This window comes from Syngnathoides biaculeatus, chromosome 21 (assembly GCF_019802595.1).
Source record: "Syngnathoides biaculeatus isolate LvHL_M chromosome 21, ASM1980259v1, whole genome shotgun sequence".
NCBI classification, from domain to species: Eukaryota; Metazoa; Chordata; class Actinopteri; order Syngnathiformes; family Syngnathidae; genus Syngnathoides; species Syngnathoides biaculeatus.
The window spans coordinates 3,981,573-3,999,479 of record NC_084660.1 but is presented as its reverse complement, the minus strand read 5'-3'; the positions used below and the strand labels follow the sequence as shown (position 1 = coordinate 3,999,479).

Below are 17,907 nucleotides of genomic sequence, written 5' to 3'. Positions count from 1 at the left end.
TTCGGCTGGCGCTCGGCGTCGGAGTTCGGCACTTTCCGGAAAACTTCGGCGCGGCCCGAGTGACGGTTCAAGGGCGGACAGGAGCCGACGAGCGGCCCCTGTTCGTTCGGCTCATTCCGGAAAACTCCGGAACGCACGATCGCCATTTCTACTAAAATCGCGAGTTTATTCCTTTCCGTCAGTCACGTCTCAATTCCTTATGTCACTCTCCACTTCATAAGAAATGAATAAACTTCATAATAAAAATAAAGTCAGCATAAATTCGAGGGCTCGTGAGTAAGGTACCTTTGTACACTCCTGTATTACCAATAAAATCGTTGTTTATTGACTGGGGGGGAAGGGGGGGGGGATAAAAAGTTTATTTTGGACTGGAATACAAAGCAGACATAATGTTGAGAAGTGACGAGGTGTAGGTCAGTATTGCTAAACCTCAGCATACGCGGTTGAGCTCAAGTGTAAAAAAAAAAAAAAAAAACATTCACTGTACAACAAACAGTCACGGGGGCATTTTTTTCATTTCTTGACAATGACCATGGTTTTATAATTTATTCAGTGCAGGGGAGATTTTTTTTTTTTATTCCGAGGACCCCCCTCGTCATCTGAACGCCAATTAAACACAACTACAACCTGCATTAATGTGAATTATTTTTCGTAACATTTCAACCTAAATATTCAACTGAGCCATTCTCGCAAGCTGACGTGCACTACTGACATCAACAACATGGCCGCCGGAACACCCATTTAACAAACGTCCCCCCTGCGACCAGTTCGACAACCACTGCAATACAGCACCCCACCAAATCAAAAAAGAACATGCATGACAAAAAGTCCAGCATGGCAAAGCTATGAATGAAGAAAAAAAAAAATAGATCATAATATAAAAGTTACTTGCTTCTCTTCAAACTTGTAATAGGTGTACTTTCCATTAATACTTCAAACATCCACAAGGTGACACAATAGCAGGGAAAATGGGACAGGAGGGTTCCCGCAGGCATGCTTGGAAGGATGAGGCCAATACTTGTCGTGTGGACATCACAAGTCCCGAATCCGGACCAAGGAACGCGTGATGAGAAGGAAGGGCTTGATGACGGTCTGGCTTGGAGAACACAGATGAAAGAGGGGCAAAGGCCATCATTCAGTGCGTGACCAACATTGAAAGTAGAAAAAAAAAAGGAAGGTATCAGAATAGCACAAAAGAGATGGCAGGAATGACTTGAACAGAAACATGCGTGTGAAAGGTAGAAAGGGAGCTGGAATTCTGACGCCGTGTCCGTATGATCTTCACTGGCCCAAAGCAACGGCTTGAGCAAAGGACGACGGGCCAGCTTTGGAACCCACACCAAAAACGCCAGCAAAGACTTACAGAGGCGTGTGAGCCCACACACAACAACAATGTCAAAAAGCAAATTCAAACGTGTGGAGACAGGGAAACCCGGTCCACAGGTTTTGTACAGCGCACCGTTGCCACACCGTGGGAAAGAGCTGCCGTCCCGGGGGGGAGGGGGTCATTCGAACCCCTGACTGGTTCACATTCTGGGAATTCTCACCAGGTGAGAACTGTCACTCGAGGTGTGTCGGGGCGGATTGTGACAGCGCTTTGTCGTCGTCTCGTCTCGCAAAAAACACACCGGGAGAGCAGGCCGAGTAAGGATGGAGGCTTGCGGGAGTGGCGAAAACAAACTGCTTTTGGAGGTCTCGCTGTTAAAAAAGTAGGTCAGAACCACAACGGAAAGGTCTCCTCCTGTGCTTGATTTATCTGAGGTGGGAGGAAGTCACATCAACGAGGCCTTTGACGAAGAAAGTCGAAATGTAGCGGATGATTTCACTTGAACACCTCATTTTGAGCCGTTTTTAAGCCCGGATTTTGGCATATTCGAGCACACGAGTTGGCCGTCAGGTTTGCGCGTTCATTTTCTTTCAAAACGCAAACTAGCTCAAAACTGCAGATTTTAAAATGTAAACGTACAAGACCCGTCGAGTCATTTAGTTCAAGCCTAAATCGAGTCGTTCCCAAGTTCCCGTTGAATCGGCGCCTCGAGTTGCCTGCGTCTGACATTTAAACTACGGAGAAAATGAAATACTTCAAAGTAAATCTCCAAAGAGCAACTTCCGGTCCTCAATAAGTTAACACGGACAAAAGGGGAAAGGGCAAAACCGAGTCACACGATGGAGAAGGACAGGTGGGGGGGGGGGGGGGGAGCGGCGAGTGGAATAACAAAATAAGGCATTTTCCAAGAGAGGGGAAAAGGTGTGTAGCGTCAACGAAGTTTGTCACGCGGCCCGTCCCAAAACATCACGAGGAGATCTCAGCCAGGCGCTGCAGCAGAGTGGAAAAGCCGGCGGCCTGCTGGGAGAGCTCGGCGACGCGGTCCACCATCTCCTGGGAGGCCGACACCGACGGGTAGTTTTGGGCCGCGCCTTTCGTCGCTACGACGACCGCCTTCAAGGCCTGGCAGAGGCGACCCCCGGAAGTTGTGATCTGAAGGGAGGAGACAAATATGAGTTGCGCAAGGTACATTTGCGTGTGTCCCACGAAGGAGGACGCTATTTCAAGTGAACAGGAGGACAAAAAGACGGACGAAAGAAAGGAACCAGCAGCGCCGGCAACGCACCTTGGCGCGCAGGTCCGCGGAGGTGAGGAGGCGGGACAGAGTGTCGCCAATGAACACCAACTTGTGCGCCGTCACGATGAGGCTCTTCCCGCGGGCCACGAACACCCGGGGAGGCTGGTTGCCCTGCACGCTGCCGAAGAGCACGTCGATGGCGTCGGCCAGGCAGGAGAGGTGAGCCAAGCTCTGCGACGAGTAGAAGGACAGCAGCTCCGAATCCTCCAGCGAGAGGGAGACCGGCAGGGGAGGGGACGGCGTGAGCTGGAGAGAAGGTTGGAAAACCGCTCAGTAAACGTCTTCGTTGAACGAGGTGGCAGCAAAACAACAGCGTGCTTGAAGTTGACAAACGGTGTCCAGTCATATCGCAGGGGACGCGTTCCTGCCGGCCTTGACTGTATTGTGGCAGCAAATGTATTCAAATGGGACCCGGGAGACCCAGACAGACACAATCGGATACAGTACATCAGCGAACGTCCCCTGAAAGACTCCCTGTTTTCCGGCCTGTTGTCCTGCAGACTCCCGCCCCTGTGTGAGGCCAAATTGTCACCACACACAAGTGAGCACTTGTTGGCTCGAGGCAGGACTCCAACGGCCGGCCAAAAAAAAAAAAAAAATGCAGACAGTGCAAGTTAAAAACAACAACAAGAACAGGAAGGACACGTTACTCTCCTGCAGGAGACTGGATGACAAAATGTGAAGCCACAACTCATCATCCGCGGTAGACCGGGAGAGACCGATTTCACGCAACTGCTCCGAAAATTGGGCCGGATCGTTAAATGCTCTTTGACGAGATGGCAGAAGGTCAAATTCGTCTGTGTCCTTTTGAACAACACAGCAATAGCTTTGCGTGGAAATTAATTATTTGGAACTACAAGTACCGGATTACGGTACTTAAGTTGATTTTTCATTTCATTACTCCCAGTACATTTCACTCCTTTGTCAAAATTGCCACGTTCCTTTTTTCAACGTCCACCATCATCACGACTAGTTTTGACTTTTAATTTTGCAAGTACTACGAGACACTACTTTTTTGTGACATTTTTCTTTGGTGGCGTGATGTGTGATATGTGCCTTGGCGCGATAAAAGTAGGGAATCGAGCGACTGACTGCATTTGTGTTCGGACACGGCAAAGGGGACTTACTCTCAGCTCTGAAGTAATGGTTTGTCCGTTCAGTGCCAGGGGAAGTTCCGGTTTTCCCTACATGGATATCAGAAAAAAAAAAAAAAAAAAAACGTGGGTGAGCCAGTCAAACAACTTACATGAACAATAACAAAACATTCTCTGCGCACGCAAAGTAACTGACCTGCAACTTTACGTATCCAACGCTGTCACCGTTGGGCACCGCGGCCGGGACAGGAGTCAAGCCGATGCCGGCGTATTCGTTGCCGGGATCTTCGTCGCCGTGGCCCACCGTGAGCGTGACCGTGGCCAAAGTGGGAGGCAAGGGGAAGGCCGGCTGAGGGGTCGGGGGCAAAGGTCGTTCCTGAATCCAGCTACTTTTACGAGAGCCCATTCCGCCCCCTGTCGCCTTCCCGTCCGACACCGGGAGCGCGGGCAGCGGCCTGCGGGACAAAGACTCCTGGGAAGGCAGTCTGGGACGACCCTGAGCCTGCAAGAGTACAGCGCTTTCCTCCAGGGAGCGCCGGACCAGCGACAAGAGCCCTTCCGACGGAGGAGCGCCGCCCACGGCCGATAACGCGGGCAGCAGGTCCGACAGGCGAGCCCAAGCCTGCTGAAGAGGCGGCGGGGGGTCGCCGGACTGGCTGGCTTTCCACGTGGACAAGATTTCGGCTAGCGATGTGGCCAGATCGCGGGAAGAGAGAGCGGCGGGCGAGCAGGACGCGGCGCTCAGCACGGCGTGGACCAGGCAGGAGAGCGAGGCTCTCCACTGGACGTCCCCGGAGCCGTTGCTGGACACGGAGAGACGGCGAGCGGAGGTGGAGGAAGACGAGGACGAGTGGGGCAGGACCTCGGCGGTCAGGGCGGGCATGTCGTAGATCCCGCAGTCCGCAGAGTCCCGCTGCCGCTCTCCAGCGCTGGCCTGCTTCTCTGTGGATGCCAGGATGCCACAGGCCTGACCGTTCTGGCTCACGTCCTCCCCGGAAAGACCCGGCGTGGTCTCCCCGGGAGCCGGGGGCACACCCGGAAGCGTGGGTACGCTGTAGACGTCGTCTGCGTCGGCCGGAGCGGCGGCGCTCGCTAGGGCGTCCGAGGTGGAGCCGTTCAGTGTGATGGTGGGGACGTCGTACACCTGCGATTGGAGACCTCGCATTAGTTAGTTATCAGCTTGCCGTCCCTTTTCTGTGCTGCTTACCCCTATTAGGGTTGCAATGAGATAGTGCTGGGGCCAGGTGACATTACCCCCCACCCCCTTCAAGAAAAAAAGATTTCTCATTGTCTACTACAGGTACCACAATACGGCAGGAAGACACTACTTCTAAAATAAAACTCCTCAATAGAATTTCTGAGGATGTGTGAATGATACAACTTGATTGAGAGACAAGTTCAATGTGGGTTGTAAGTAGAGAGTCTTTTCACCATATAGATGTGCACTTTCAACGCATTTATTGCAAACAAAAAATCTGTTAGCCATTTACTTTAACGAGTAATATTCCATGATGAGTTTCAAATACATGCCGTGTGATCGCCGTTTGTGGTACTTTCATACTTCAAACTCTCAATCCAGGCAATGTAAACACGTTGGGGCGTTGTCAATTACAAAGGTTTTTCCCGCTATTTGCGGCAGGGATTGGTCACGAGCCGCTTGGGGGAAGTGACCGTACGGAGCGGACCGGTGCAGCATGCGAGGTAGCGAGTCGGTCGGGCTGTTAAAAGCAGCATCGAAGAAAGAAGCCACACGCAGACGGATCAAAGAGTCGCTAACCACCGAGCAAAAGCCAGGATATATTTGTCCACTCCAACGTCCGTGTGTCAACGCATATGCGGTCGCTGCAGCAAAAAAAAAAAAAAAAAAAAAAAAAAACAGCAGCTGGCCCGCACATTCAGCAGCATTCAAGAGAGACCAATGGCGCCGTGGTCTAACCCGACCAGATGGGTGTGACCGGGAGAAAATAGACGGATAGAGAGGCTACCACAGCAAAATGAGACAGGTGTGGCCTTGCCTTGGGGGGGGGGGGGGGGGGGGTGGAAGGGGAACAGAATTTTGGAATGCTGTCCGGTAAGGTGTACTGAAGCCAGGGAGCAAAACTCCTCAATAGGACACAGAGGAAGATTTGGTGGTGGGACAGCCGACGACTACAGATGGGAGTCTAGCACAAAATATGCACACAAACTTGTATCGGAAAGTCAAAATGGCCCAAAAACTTATTCACGTCGACAAACACCCAACCCTCAAGCAAATAATTAAAAATCTACAAGTAATTGACGCTCATCTACAAAGGTTAAAAATTGGCAAGCGATGTCGCGGCTGTCGGATGGCAACAAAGCACTACTTTTGTCCAAACAAAACTACTCAGTCACATGATTTCTTGACATAAGATGGCGACAGAGGAGCATTTTTGTCCATATGAAACTACCAAAATGCCACAATACGGCATTAGAGTACGAATTTGACCCATTTTAGAACTGATCACAAAAAACAGCAAAGATTAGAACAGCTCATCTTTACTTTGGCGTATTTACAGTATTTTTTTTTTAGCAGCACGCCTTCAGATTTTTGTCGTGTCAAATCTGTGCCAAGACAAACAAAAGCTGAAGCCGTGAAACCAAACGACAACAGACAAAGCGACGTCATCGTCACCTCGGTCTCCGAGTCGAGGTGCGGGGGCGTAGTGCGGGGCGTGTCGTAGATGCCGTCGGCGGTGCCGCAGAGCGTTGGCGGCGCCGCACGCTGCCATCTTCCGCCGGGTGGGGTGTCGTATACCTAGCGACCACAAAAAAAAAAAAAAAGAAACACCCGTATCTGATTATGCAAAAATCTGGATCTGCATAATACTATCCAGTCCTGATAAGTGACGTGTTCTGTGCTGGTCGCGATGTGCAGAGGGAACGGAAACATTCGGTTGATTGTGACAAACCTGATCATCCCCGGGGTCTGCATGATCTTGATTTGGCCCTTTGCTGTTGTGCGCATTGTTGCTTTTCTCCAGGTCCTGGCTCGTCTGCCTGTCAATCTCCTGCGCCTGAGATCCAGGGTTGGGGGCCGCGCCGATATCACCTGGCACGGGCAAGGGCTGCTGCCCGTCTTTGCGGGTAACGCCCCTCACCGGGGGCGCCGGGGGCGGGGGCTTTCGGGCAAAATTTGGCGATCCGGGAACTCGGAGGTGGCCCGCTCGCACTACCAAAGGCGACCCCCGGTGGCAGGCGAGACCCGCTTTGCCTCTGGCCACGGCGGCGGTGGGCGACGGGCCCTTGAGGAGGGGCCCAAGGGTTGCTTGGACAGGGGACGACGAAGTCCTTTGAAGGCTCGCCGCCATGGAAGACGGTGTCTGGTACATCCCGCCCGTATCCTGGCTCCCATTTGCCTGGTGAGTCGCGCCGGCAAGAACTCCTCCTGTCGGGGTTTGGTAAACATCCTCACCAGCAAGCGGCGTCCCTTTCGGCACCAAGTAACAGTCGTCAGAGGGCTCCGCGTTGAGCGTTTCTCCTCGGGGGACGAGGTATGTGGTATCCTCTGACTCGTCCCCCGCTCTGGCAATTCCGCCGGGGGAGAGGTACACAGACTCTGGGGCCGTTTGAGCTCCTGGCTGCCTGGCGTGCTGAGCAGATGAGGGCAGCGGGCTCACTGGGGTCTGATAAAGAGCTTTGCTCACATCTGCGCCCCGTCCTCTTAGGGAAGGCGAGCGCGGGCGACCTCCCGCTCTCACGTCCCAGTCGGGCCTGGGTCGGGATCCGGAACTGGAGTGCGAGCGCGGACGTCCGCCGTCCGCCTTGCGGAGCTCGCCGGGTCTCGAGCCCGCGCCGGCCCCTCGGCTTTCGCCTGCAGCCGGCGGGGAGCGGTACACGGCGTCCGCGTCGTCTTCGCTGGCGCAGGTCGTCGGCGGACCCGGGGACAAGTAGACGGAGTCCGGGCCGGGGGCCGGGGCAGTCCGGAGGAGCCGCAGACGATTGGCCGGGGCGATGCCCTGCCGGCCGTGCAGGGAGCACAGCCACCAGCCGGGCCCGCCGCTCTGCTCCTGCTCCAAAACCATCAGGATGTCGCCCTTCCTGAAGGCCAATTCCTCCGGGCTCTCTGCGGTGTTGTCAAAGAGCGCCTTCGCCAGCACCGTCTGTCGAGGGGACGCGGGTTCAAAAACTGGTTTTTAATTGCCTAATTTCAGACGCGCGGAACAATCTCACATTTGTGCATCGCAGACAACAAGTACATTGATGGCAAAGATGAACAGCTCAGTTGTTTCAGGGGAAGAATACAAGCGAAGAGGCACGACATCGACCGTGACGGGAGAGGAATCATAGACTTAAGTGCCAGCTCTCCAATTTTACAGAAGCGTCTTGTATTACAGATGATTTTGGAGTTCATAGAAAGAGGTAAGATAGCATTTTGGGGGGAAACTTTACAACTTTAAGATTCCCACCAGACTCGACTTGATTCATTTCATGAGGGAAATTTGCCATGTGCTAGTAGATGTTAAAATGTCAATCAGGGTTAAGTTGTTACTCTAAAAACGTATGTCATATTCACATATTAAGGTTGTATTTTGAACAATTTTTGGTTAAAATGACACCCGTGTTCGTCTCAACTGCGAGACAGATCGGCATCATCAAGTATCGATACTCGGTGGGTACTGAAATGTGCTCACTTGCACTGGTGGAGGGTCTCCTCAAATGGTTTTGCTGCATCCCTACCGCTTATGCTCACTGGGTGACAAGGAGCCTCCCCCACCTGACTTTGGGTGAGAGGTCGTAGTTCCTGGACTGATCGCCAGCCAGTGGCAGGGCACAAAGCCCAACAACCTTGAACACGCACAGTCAGGCCGACGGACAATTCCAAGCCCTGTTAGAGACCCCGCCATGCACAATTTAGGAGGAAGGCCAGGGCCAAGAGTTGAAATCCAAACACCCCAGAGCTGCGAGGCAGGCCTGCTATCCACTAGAGCCCCGGCAGAGTTAAAATATTCAACTATGCAGTGATCATGAAAAGCCAAAGATGACTCAGTGAGGGACACACAAACACACACACACACAGACGAAGGCCACATCTGTCCCTTGCGACCCCCCACCTTCATTTTTAAAGCCAACCCCCTGGGGACCAGAGCCATGTGGCCAAAATGCTCGGTCCACAAGGACAGTCGAATCCTCGGTCGGTGTTAGAACCTTCGCGAGTACATATCATATATCATACTTACAGAAACAGACATGGCTGTGAACTGCTGAGGCTTAGTCGGTCTCGGGGAAGGTCGAACTCGAGTGTTCCGCTCGATCAGCGAGGTCCACCCAACTCACATCGTCCCCGCATTGCCGAACACAAACGCCGGGCCTGCGGACCTATCGGAACAGTTAGTTTAAGCTCAGATTTGTCGAAAGAATGGCGGTTGACCGACACCCGTCATTCCACGCCCCGGTCATGTTGGAAGCTAGCCTTAGCTTAGCGCATCCGGTACCGAGCTCAAGTTCTATCGAAATTCGCCTTTTTTTGCCGAGCTGGCGAATTGTGAACTGTGTCTCCCCCCCCCCCCCTTTACACCGGGGGCGTTCTTCACTCCCGCGGCCTACTTGGCTAACATGATGAAAACGCTCCTTCTGTTCTGCATTTTCCTCACAAAGGAGGTCCAAACCGTCCAAGGTTTGGTACGCTGTGGCGTAAAGATAAAACAAACAAAAAAAAAAACAATATCTGTACCTTGGTTTTTGGTATTCGCCGATAAACTTCCACATCGGCGACCAGTTTGAGATAGGGCGAAAGCGCTTCTTCTCACGCGTAAAAACTGAGTGGCCATTGGCGTTCAATCATTTTCGCCCGATGACAACAAAATGATCTCCGCCTTCTCTGGCTTCTGGGGTACTTTCGACGACCTATAAATCATCCGGAAGTGTTGACCCCAGTTCTTGAGATTTGATCCAGTTTCTCATTAGATCGCGTAACATGGCGGCTCACCCCTTCTCTGATTGGCTCCTTGCCGTGAGATACGTTTGATGGCTCGATGCAAAATTGTACATCGCACGATCTGTAGCTGTAAAATAAAATCGACAAACTCTTTACGGGATAAATTGGGCGACATAAACCTCAAATTTGCGTAAAAAAAAAAATTATAGATCGATCGATGGCGATTGTAGGATTTTATTGTGACAGTTTTTGGTTCACCCGGAAAAACAACTGCAGTTTCCGCTCACGCTCTACGAGGAGTTCGAAGTTCTCGAGGTGTTTATTTTTCTTTTAATTTTGATGAATGTTGCTTTAGTGCGTGTGTGTCAATGTGGTGAAATAGCGCAATTGCCAATAACTACACGCGGCTATCTTTTAACGTGTCGTTTTCGGTCCAGAAAAGGTCATTGAACGCCACTTACTGGCCTTCATTTGACTGGATAGTATAGTATGGATAGTATTAGTAACTATGATTATGATGTGGTAATGATAGTAGGATATTTCGACGAACTTCCATTTTCTGTTTTCATACTCAAGCCAAAGTATTACAGTGGCCGCAATTTGGCGTGAAAAAACAATGTTGAGGTGATGCGAGGAGTTTCAATTTGAGAAAAGTAGTGCTTTTGGCGCCGCCTCGTGAAGGAATCGTGGACTAAGAAGTTTGCTGTTATCTTATGGCACCTACAGACAAATATCAATATTTAAAAAGCAGATTTCCACACGTGCGTGTCCGGTCTGTCAACTCACAGGTGATGTTGAGGGTTGCCTTCAAGTTTCTTTGGAAAAGTCCATTCTCAAGACAGAGGAATATGTCCCAGAGCAGCCTTGCCGGGAAAGTGGCCATCGTCACGGCCTCGACGGCTGGGTAAGAATCCGAATTTCGCTCCGTCCGGAAATCCCAGAAATCCGACCCGGTCTCCCCCGGCTCCAGCATCGGCCTGGCCGCGGCCCGGGCGCTGGCCGAGAGGGGGGCGCACGTGGTGGTGAGCAGCCGGCGGCAGGCCGGCGTGGACGAGGCCGTGGCCCAGCTGCAGAGCCGCGGCCTCCGGGTCACGGGCACCACCTGTAACGTCGGGAAGGAGGGCGACCGAGAGAGGCTGCTTCGGACGGTGGGGAAAGTGCGGGGCCTCGAGTGCCGCCCGCGTGCGCCGTAAAACCCGGTGTTCCCGTGTCCTCCGCAGACGTTGGATCGCTGCGGCGGCGTCGACATCCTGGTGTCCAACGCGGCGGTCAATCCTTTCTTCGGAAACTTCCTGGACACCACAGAGGAGGTTTGGGACAAGGTGAGGAACAGGATGGACATTTTGGGGAAACCCGCACCCCAAATTAACTGTCGTTCTGTCATTTATAGATTATGTCCGTAAATGTAAAAGCAGCCTTCCTAATGACCAAGTTGGTGGTGCCTCACATGGCAAAGAGGGGGTGAGCTTTAATTTATTTTTTTTTAAACACTTTCACCTCATTGAATCAATAATAAACTACATTGTTCCAACCAATTTTGCATCGAATATTCACCGTTTGGGGGGCACAGTGGGTCAGCTGGTAAAGCGATGACCTCACAGTTCTGAGGACGCGGGTTCAATCCCGGCCCAGCCTGTGTGGAGTTTGCACGTTCTCCCCGTCCGTGCCTGCGTGGGTTTTCTCCGGGTGGGCACTCTGGTTTCCCGCGACATCCCAAAAACCTGCAACATTAATTGGACACTCTAAATAGCGCCTCGCTGTGACTGTGAGTGCTGTTTGTCCGTATGTGACCCGCGATTGGCTGGCGACCAGTTCAGGGCGTACCCCGCCCCCTGCCCGTTGACAGCTGGGATAGGCTCCGGCACTCCACGCGACCCCCGTGAGTATAAGCGGCAAAGAAAATGGACGGATGGATATTCGCGATTTGGAGTAAAATGATCTTAAAAAAAATAGGAAATGAACATTTTAGATGAAGTAAGCTAATTCAAGCTATATTATGATTAATACCAATATTGAAAAATAAAATCTTGTGATTACAACTTTTACATAAAATACAAGCAAGTCAAGTTGAATTGTATGTTGTTAAGATGATAAACGGATGACAAAATCAAAATGCACCTGAATTCAACCATGCAAAAAAAGAAATGTTTCTAACGCAAACGCTTCTTTCAGAGGGGGGAACGTCGTATTCGTGTCGTCCGTGGCCGCCTATCAACCCATCCAGGTCAGGCCGCCGCCACCGATGGCGCTGAGGGACATTGCAAAGAACATATCCTTGCCCCCCACCCCCCCCCCCTTCCATTCTTGCAGGGCTTGGGCGCGTACAGCGTAAGTAAGACGGCGTTGGTGAGCCTGACCCGGGTGCTGGCGCCCGAGCTGGCTCAAAGCAACATCCGGGTCAACTGCGTGGCCCCCGGCATCATCAAAACGCACTTCAGCGCCCCAGTGAGACATTTCGTTCCTTATTTCTGGAGCACTTTAATGTTGCCTGTTTTTCTTTTGGGGCCTTAATTACCTATAAAACGCATTCCTCAACTTGGAAGTTTTTGTCAAAGTGTACAATTCAATTATTTTATCGCTCATTGCAGTTGTGGCAAAACGATGACATCATGGATGACGTCAAAAAGCAGATGTGCATCAAAAGGTAGCGTTCACCTCTCGCCGCCGCATCTCAACGCGGCAACTTGCATATCCCTCCCCCCCCCCCTCTAGAGTCGGTGAAGCAGATGAAATCGGGGGAGTGGTCGCCTTCCTGTGCACTCAGGAGGCTTCCTACATCACGGGAGAGACCATCGCAGCGACGGGCGGGATTGCCTGTCGACTGTGATTGCAAAATATAAATCGACGCGTCCTTTCTTTCAACTTTTGCGAGAAATCAAGTATTCAACTGATTAACCCAATCGATGATGTGAAGGGACTTTTACCTGTATGTTATTATTTTTTTAATTTTTCAAACCAGCCTGTTAGCGCTGTGCTAGCGTGTTGCTGCCGCGTCACGGGCACTGTTTGGAAAGAAAAGCTAAGGTATAATATTAAAACTTTGTGTACTGTCTTTCTTTGTAAATATCTCATGTTTCAATGTGGCCACGTGCGGCTTATAGACGGGTACGGGTTATGTACAAAATGGTTTTTCCTTTAAAAATGTACCGGGTGAGGCTTATAATCAGGTGCGGCTTATTGTCCAGAAATTATATTAAATTAGTTGTCCATGAACATATTCCTGGTATTTCCCTCAAAACATCTTCCATGTTGTCATTATGTGTAGAACGTGGAGGTGAGAAAAAAATGAATTCATTCTTTTAAAATGAGGACATAAGATTATTGTAATGTGTAAAAAACAAAACAAAAAAAAAAAAACAAACAATAAAGGCTGTGAATAATTTGCGAATACACAACACAAATACGTCGCACCAAAAGATGCAAATGAACACAAGCACAATTTAATTTCCAACAATTGTGAGGGTTACAATTCCATGATTGGTCACGTGATCCATAAAATGCCAAAAGGTCGTGGTCACCGTTTGCCGCGAAGTGGTTTTGCGAAGTTCCAGAATTCCCGCAGAGTGGGGAAATAAGTGCCGTGTTTTGTTTTGCAGTAGCGCTTCATAAACAGCTGAGGGAGGCGACAATGGGGATGGGGAAGGGCGGGGGGGAGAGGTCACGGCAGGAGCAAGGGGGGACGGGGGGGGGGGTGCGACATTTGGGCTTACCCTCTCTTTGAAGTTCTTGGTGCCTTCGTCCTCGGAGTCAGCAACGTAGTCGTCGCCGCGCAGCGCCGGCGGCCCTCCAGGCAAAAACAAAGAGGAAAAAAGTGGCAAAGCAACGTGGGCAACGACGTCTGCGGCATTCATCGGACGAAAGGACTAAAGTTGTCGTCACGATCGAGGCGATGACTTTATTTGCCGCCTCGGAATTTTAACCAGCACTTTCAATTGCCTTGCGCGCAACGATATCGTTTCTGTTTTTCGTACAAGTTTATCGCAAACACTTTTTGAAATGTTAAGCGTTTATATTAACTTTAAAAACACGCTAAGTTTGTCTGTTTATATCAGTCGCCGAGATAAAAGTCGACTGTAACATGCGTTTAAAATACCGTGAATTCAAATAAAAACAAATTGGTAAATTTGGCATTTAAAAGAGTAAAATGTACACATTTAGACTTCACCTTTTTGTTTATTGAAAAATATATATATATATATATTTATATAACTGCAGAGTCTAATGAATATTTTTAATCACATCCACCACAAAATTCTGGGGAAACAATTTGTTTATCAAAGGCTAGAACTACACCTAACTTTTATTTGAAGAGTTGGTTGAGTCATTTGAATTCAATTCCACTCAAATTTGGAAAACTGATGAGGTCATCGTGAAAAGACATTTGGATTTATAATTTAGACACCTTTGCTGCTCCGTCGCAGGGACGACGACAACGACGGGGCGCCTACACTTTCTCCCGTGGGACAATTCCTGTTGACACAAACAAAAACATACACTGGTTAATATTGGAGATCTTTTTTTATTGTTATGGAAAACCATATATGGGCACTTTAATTACTTATCCACCCACTATAATAGCCATTAACACTCCTAAGTCTCATTTTCAGCCAAGCGGGAAATAATAACCCGGCCGGTGTGGAGTTTGCATGTTGTCCACGTGCCTGCGTGGCTTTTCTCCGGGTGACCACTCCGGTTTCCTCCCACACCCCAAAAACAGACTCTAAATTGCCCCGTCGGTGTGATTGTGAGTGCGGCTGTTTGTCTCTATGTGCCCTACAGTTCAGGATTCCCACCCCCACCCACCCGATGACAGCCGGGATCGGCTCCGCCACTCTTGCGACCCTCGTGAGGATAAGCAGCTCAGAAAATGGATGGATTATTCATACCGCAAACTATGAAGAAAAAGACTTCAACTCCACATATCATACATTCCTCCTTCCATTTTCTGGGCTGCTTATCCTCATGTGGGTGGCGGGAGTACCGGATGCTACCCCAGCTGTCATCGGGCATCAGTTGACGTGCGTCACTTCGACTTCAGCTGTACTACTTTCCTATTTAAACAGGCGGCAGCATTTCACAACGATCACAAAAGACGGACAACAGGTTAAAAAACGCAAAGAGGTGAATTTGTGACACATGAATGGGGACTTATTATTATTTTTAAAACATATTACCACTGGTTTCTTACTCTTTATCGTCTAAGCTGCAGACTTCCACAGAGGGCCCGCTCGAGGTCCTTCGCGTTCTCGGGAGTTCAGAGCACGGCAGTTTTCGGATCACAACCCTGGCTCGGCGCCGCAGACAGGCAGCAGCGAGGGCGCGAGCACTTTTAGACGTGGACGTTTCCTCGTCGTCGTCGTCGTCATCATCCGCTCGCTTGCGCTTCGTGTGGTGACTCCTAACCGGCGACCTTGTCAGCCACTCGCCATCTTGTTTGGACTGCTGCTCTGCCGGCGCGTCGTCGTTTATCGGCCTGTCGGCGGGCGTTTTTTCTAGTCTCCGCGCCGGCTGATCACCAGAAGAGGATGTGTTGGAGTCTTGTTGCGGATTTGAGGACGCTTTTCCAGAGGGGGGTAAAGAGAGCGACGCCAAGACAGAGTCTCCCATGTTTGTGGGGATGGATGCTGTGTGTGTTGGGGGGGGGGCAAAGTTTTCACGGCACAGTACTCGTTCCACATTTTATGTTACAAGCCTCAGCATAGATGGAATAAATTCATACGTTCACTCAAAACTCTAGCCACAACATTCCAAAACCCTTTTTGCACAAATGTATTACAAATAAAATGATGCAGTTTTTCGTCAATCCTCTGGCAGTAGTAAAAGCCAAGTCTTTTTGAATAAGACGCCACCATGTTTGGGCCGTTCAACCGGATTAAAATCCAGCTTCCAGCTGGGCCGCGCAAAGTCATGCATCGACACGCAAAATCTAAATAAATAAAATCCATTCTTGAAATGAGGCCGTAGCATAAATTGTGGAAAAAGTGAAGCAGTGTGAAAACTTCACCTTCCGCCTGACTCGACCTGAAGGTGGCGGCGGACGCCGTCTGCTTACCTGTGGGATCGAGATGCCCGAGGCACGTTTGATGGTCCAGCAAAATCCTCAGGAGCTGGTGCTGGGAGTCCGCGAGGGCGCACCCTTCCACGACAGCGGGGGTTTCGCTCATCCAGGACACAGTCTACATGCCGGAGAACAGAGACCTTCTTCAATACCGTGACGGCCGCTTTTGACGGTTAACAGTCTCGCGACCTGAGAAAGGGAGGGCACTGGGAGCAGTCGATCCAAGCGAATGAGGAACTCCCACAGAAGCTTCTCCAATGCCTGGTCGAAGTGAGGGCCGTAGTCCTGAAGGAACTCCCCCTGTCCAGAACAAATACAGTAAAAGCTCATTTAATACAAGGGGACACATCCAATATGCAGTGGCCCCCTTTCTGGCGCCCTTCGGGGGGCAAGGGAGCCGGCCCGGCCGGGAGGAGCTCAAGCCGCCGCATTGCGCTCCACTCCACTCGCCTGGAAGTACTCCTCTTTGGCGGCTGGGTCGGTGAGAATCTTGTGCACCATCTTGTGGAAATTCTCCACTGATTTTTCCACCTTCATGTCCAGCTGCTGTGGGGACACAAAAAAAAAAAAAAGGTTGAGCGCAGATCCAAAACGAAAGCTCGAATGCGAGTGCCTACCACAGTCGGACTGGAAGACGTCGAGGGGATGGAAGGATTGCAGATCCTTTTCAGGTGCGTCTTGATGACACTGGCATCGGGCTGGGGGGTGCGCAGAAGTTCCAGGATGAGCTGAAAAGGGGAAAAAGTTTGAGATCAAGATCTGACACTGCAGACGGGGTGCCGCCCACACCTTGACTTCCATATTTGCTGCAGTATTGGTGTACAGGTGCAACAACTCAGTCAACTAATCGATCATCAAATTAATTGATCACTATTTCGATCATTGAACAGATGAACCAATTATTAAAATAATCGCGAGGGTGACGCCCGATTCTTTTTAGTCGTACATAAGAGCACGTTCCCACACAGAAAACATGAGGAACTTTCCTAAAATTTCCAAAACCCACTTTTGGAAAAGTTGGACTTTTATAAAGATGCCCCCCCCCTCCCTTTATTAATATCTGCATGTTTTTAGATGCAGTTGTAGAGAAACAATCGGAGTCGGACTCACTTAAGACGATACCCACCCGCGATCTGAGCCCCAACGTGAGCTTGACCTGGTGCCTGAAGGCGATCAACCCCGGCACGTTCTCGCACGCGGACGACACAAACTCTTCCAGGACGCCGTACTGGGCCACGTCCCTCTGCTGCATCACCTTCCAGAAAGCGGCGGACAGCAAACGCATCGGTGGAGCCAGCTTCCGCAAGGCGGCGAAGGGGAGGCTGACATCTAGGAGGGACAACGAAAAGGGCAATCAAACACCATCAACACTTGGGTGGTGAAGCAAAGTCAGCAATGTCATGTCAGAACATTTTCTACTGAGAACCACATGCAAAAGGACAAGAGGGCTTGCAAAAGCAAACACTGCAATCTCAAAATATTCCAGCCTTTCTTGTGGAAATTAAAGTTGTATACAGTTGCCTTAAAAATAACGAGTATTTACATCACAAAATACCTTGGTGATGTACCTTTAACACAGCTTGCATGAAAAGGAGTCAACTGTGGCTGAGAATTTTGGTAGGTTCTTTGTAGGATTAGCATACTCGTCGTATGTCACTTGCAAGAATTTAATGTTGTAACTGACTGCTTGCTTATATGTTAATAAACATTTCAATAGCTTTATTGACCAAAAAAAAAAAGTGGATATGCTCAGCAGTAAAACATTAATTACTGTTACTGAGGAATACATGATATGACGAACGCTCCTACACAGAACATAATGAAAGAACTGAATTTTAAAGTCACTAAAAGAGGCTTTAGTACTAACTTACAGCTCAATGAGTCATGAATAAATTCATAAATTCAGGTCACTCACCAGCAAACACGTCTTTGAGTTTTCTCGTCGCCATTGTACAACGCTCGCGGCTAGCTTAAAATCAACTCGCGATCTTCGTCCTCCCGCCTTCACTTCAGCATATTAAGCATTACATTTTATAGTTCTACACATCACGGTGGAGCGGTGCTTAAAGAAGCCCTTTTATTGGACTAACCCCGCTCAAGCAAGGGAAGGTAATGTTTAAAAACAAGCTCACACCCCCCCCCCACACACACACGCACACACACACACACACACACGCACACAAAATTCCGGATATGACGTACTATTACTCATTTCCGATTAAAAACTTACTTTTT

At 50.1% G+C, this 17,907-nt stretch overlaps 3 protein-coding genes across 6 annotated transcripts; 1 reads left to right on the top strand and 2 right to left on the bottom strand.

Annotated features, from left to right (window-relative positions):
• Positions 1-296: 296 nt before the first annotated feature.
• Positions 297-9,631, bottom strand: efs (embryonal Fyn-associated substrate). Its single transcript, XM_061808428.1, has 8 exons — positions 9,411-9,631; positions 8,917-9,055; positions 6,649-7,839; positions 6,372-6,494; positions 3,915-4,862; positions 3,752-3,808; positions 2,613-2,870; positions 297-2,479 (listed from the first exon to the last, which is right to left on the bottom strand). Exons 2-8 carry the CDS (start codon positions 8,926-8,928, stop codon positions 2,294-2,296), a joined length of 2,775 nt encoding a protein of 924 aa, XP_061664412.1. The 5' UTR covers positions 8,929-9,055; positions 9,411-9,631; the 3' UTR covers positions 297-2,293.
• Positions 9,632-9,715: 84 nt separating this feature from the next.
• On the top strand, positions 9,716-12,652 carry dhrs4 (dehydrogenase/reductase (SDR family) member 4). 2 transcript variants are annotated; one of them, XM_061808433.1, is made up of 9 exons: positions 9,716-9,929; positions 10,403-10,518; positions 10,585-10,762; positions 10,835-10,936; positions 11,005-11,075; positions 11,787-11,838; positions 11,925-12,059; positions 12,203-12,258; positions 12,327-12,652. In XM_061808433.1, exons 2-9 carry the CDS (start codon positions 10,406-10,408, stop codon positions 12,439-12,441), a joined length of 822 nt encoding a protein of 273 aa, XP_061664417.1. In that variant the 5' UTR covers positions 9,716-9,929; positions 10,403-10,405; the 3' UTR covers positions 12,442-12,652. The 2 variants fall into 2 exon arrangements, with proteins under 2 accessions (XP_061664417.1, XP_061664416.1); XM_061808432.1 differs by lacking the exon at positions 9,716-9,929 and having other exon boundaries at positions 9,937-10,518.
• Positions 10,767-17,747, bottom strand: tinf2 (TERF1 (TRF1)-interacting nuclear factor 2). Of its 3 annotated transcripts, none has more exons than XM_061808429.1 (11): positions 17,588-17,747; positions 16,799-17,001; positions 16,290-16,400; positions 16,123-16,218; positions 15,862-15,972; positions 15,667-15,790; positions 14,803-15,238; positions 14,017-14,084; positions 13,325-13,398; positions 11,169-11,335; positions 10,767-10,906 (listed from the first exon to the last, which is right to left on the bottom strand). In XM_061808429.1, exons 1-10 carry the CDS (start codon positions 17,619-17,621, stop codon positions 11,210-11,212), a joined length of 1,383 nt encoding a protein of 460 aa, XP_061664413.1. In that variant the 5' UTR covers positions 17,622-17,747; the 3' UTR covers positions 10,767-10,906; positions 11,169-11,209. The 3 variants fall into 3 exon arrangements, with proteins under 3 accessions (XP_061664413.1, XP_061664415.1, XP_061664414.1); XM_061808431.1 differs by having other exon boundaries at positions 14,803-15,172; XM_061808430.1 differs by lacking the exons at positions 10,767-10,906; positions 11,169-11,335 and adding an exon at positions 13,033-13,227.
• Positions 17,748-17,907: the final 160 nt, after the last annotated feature.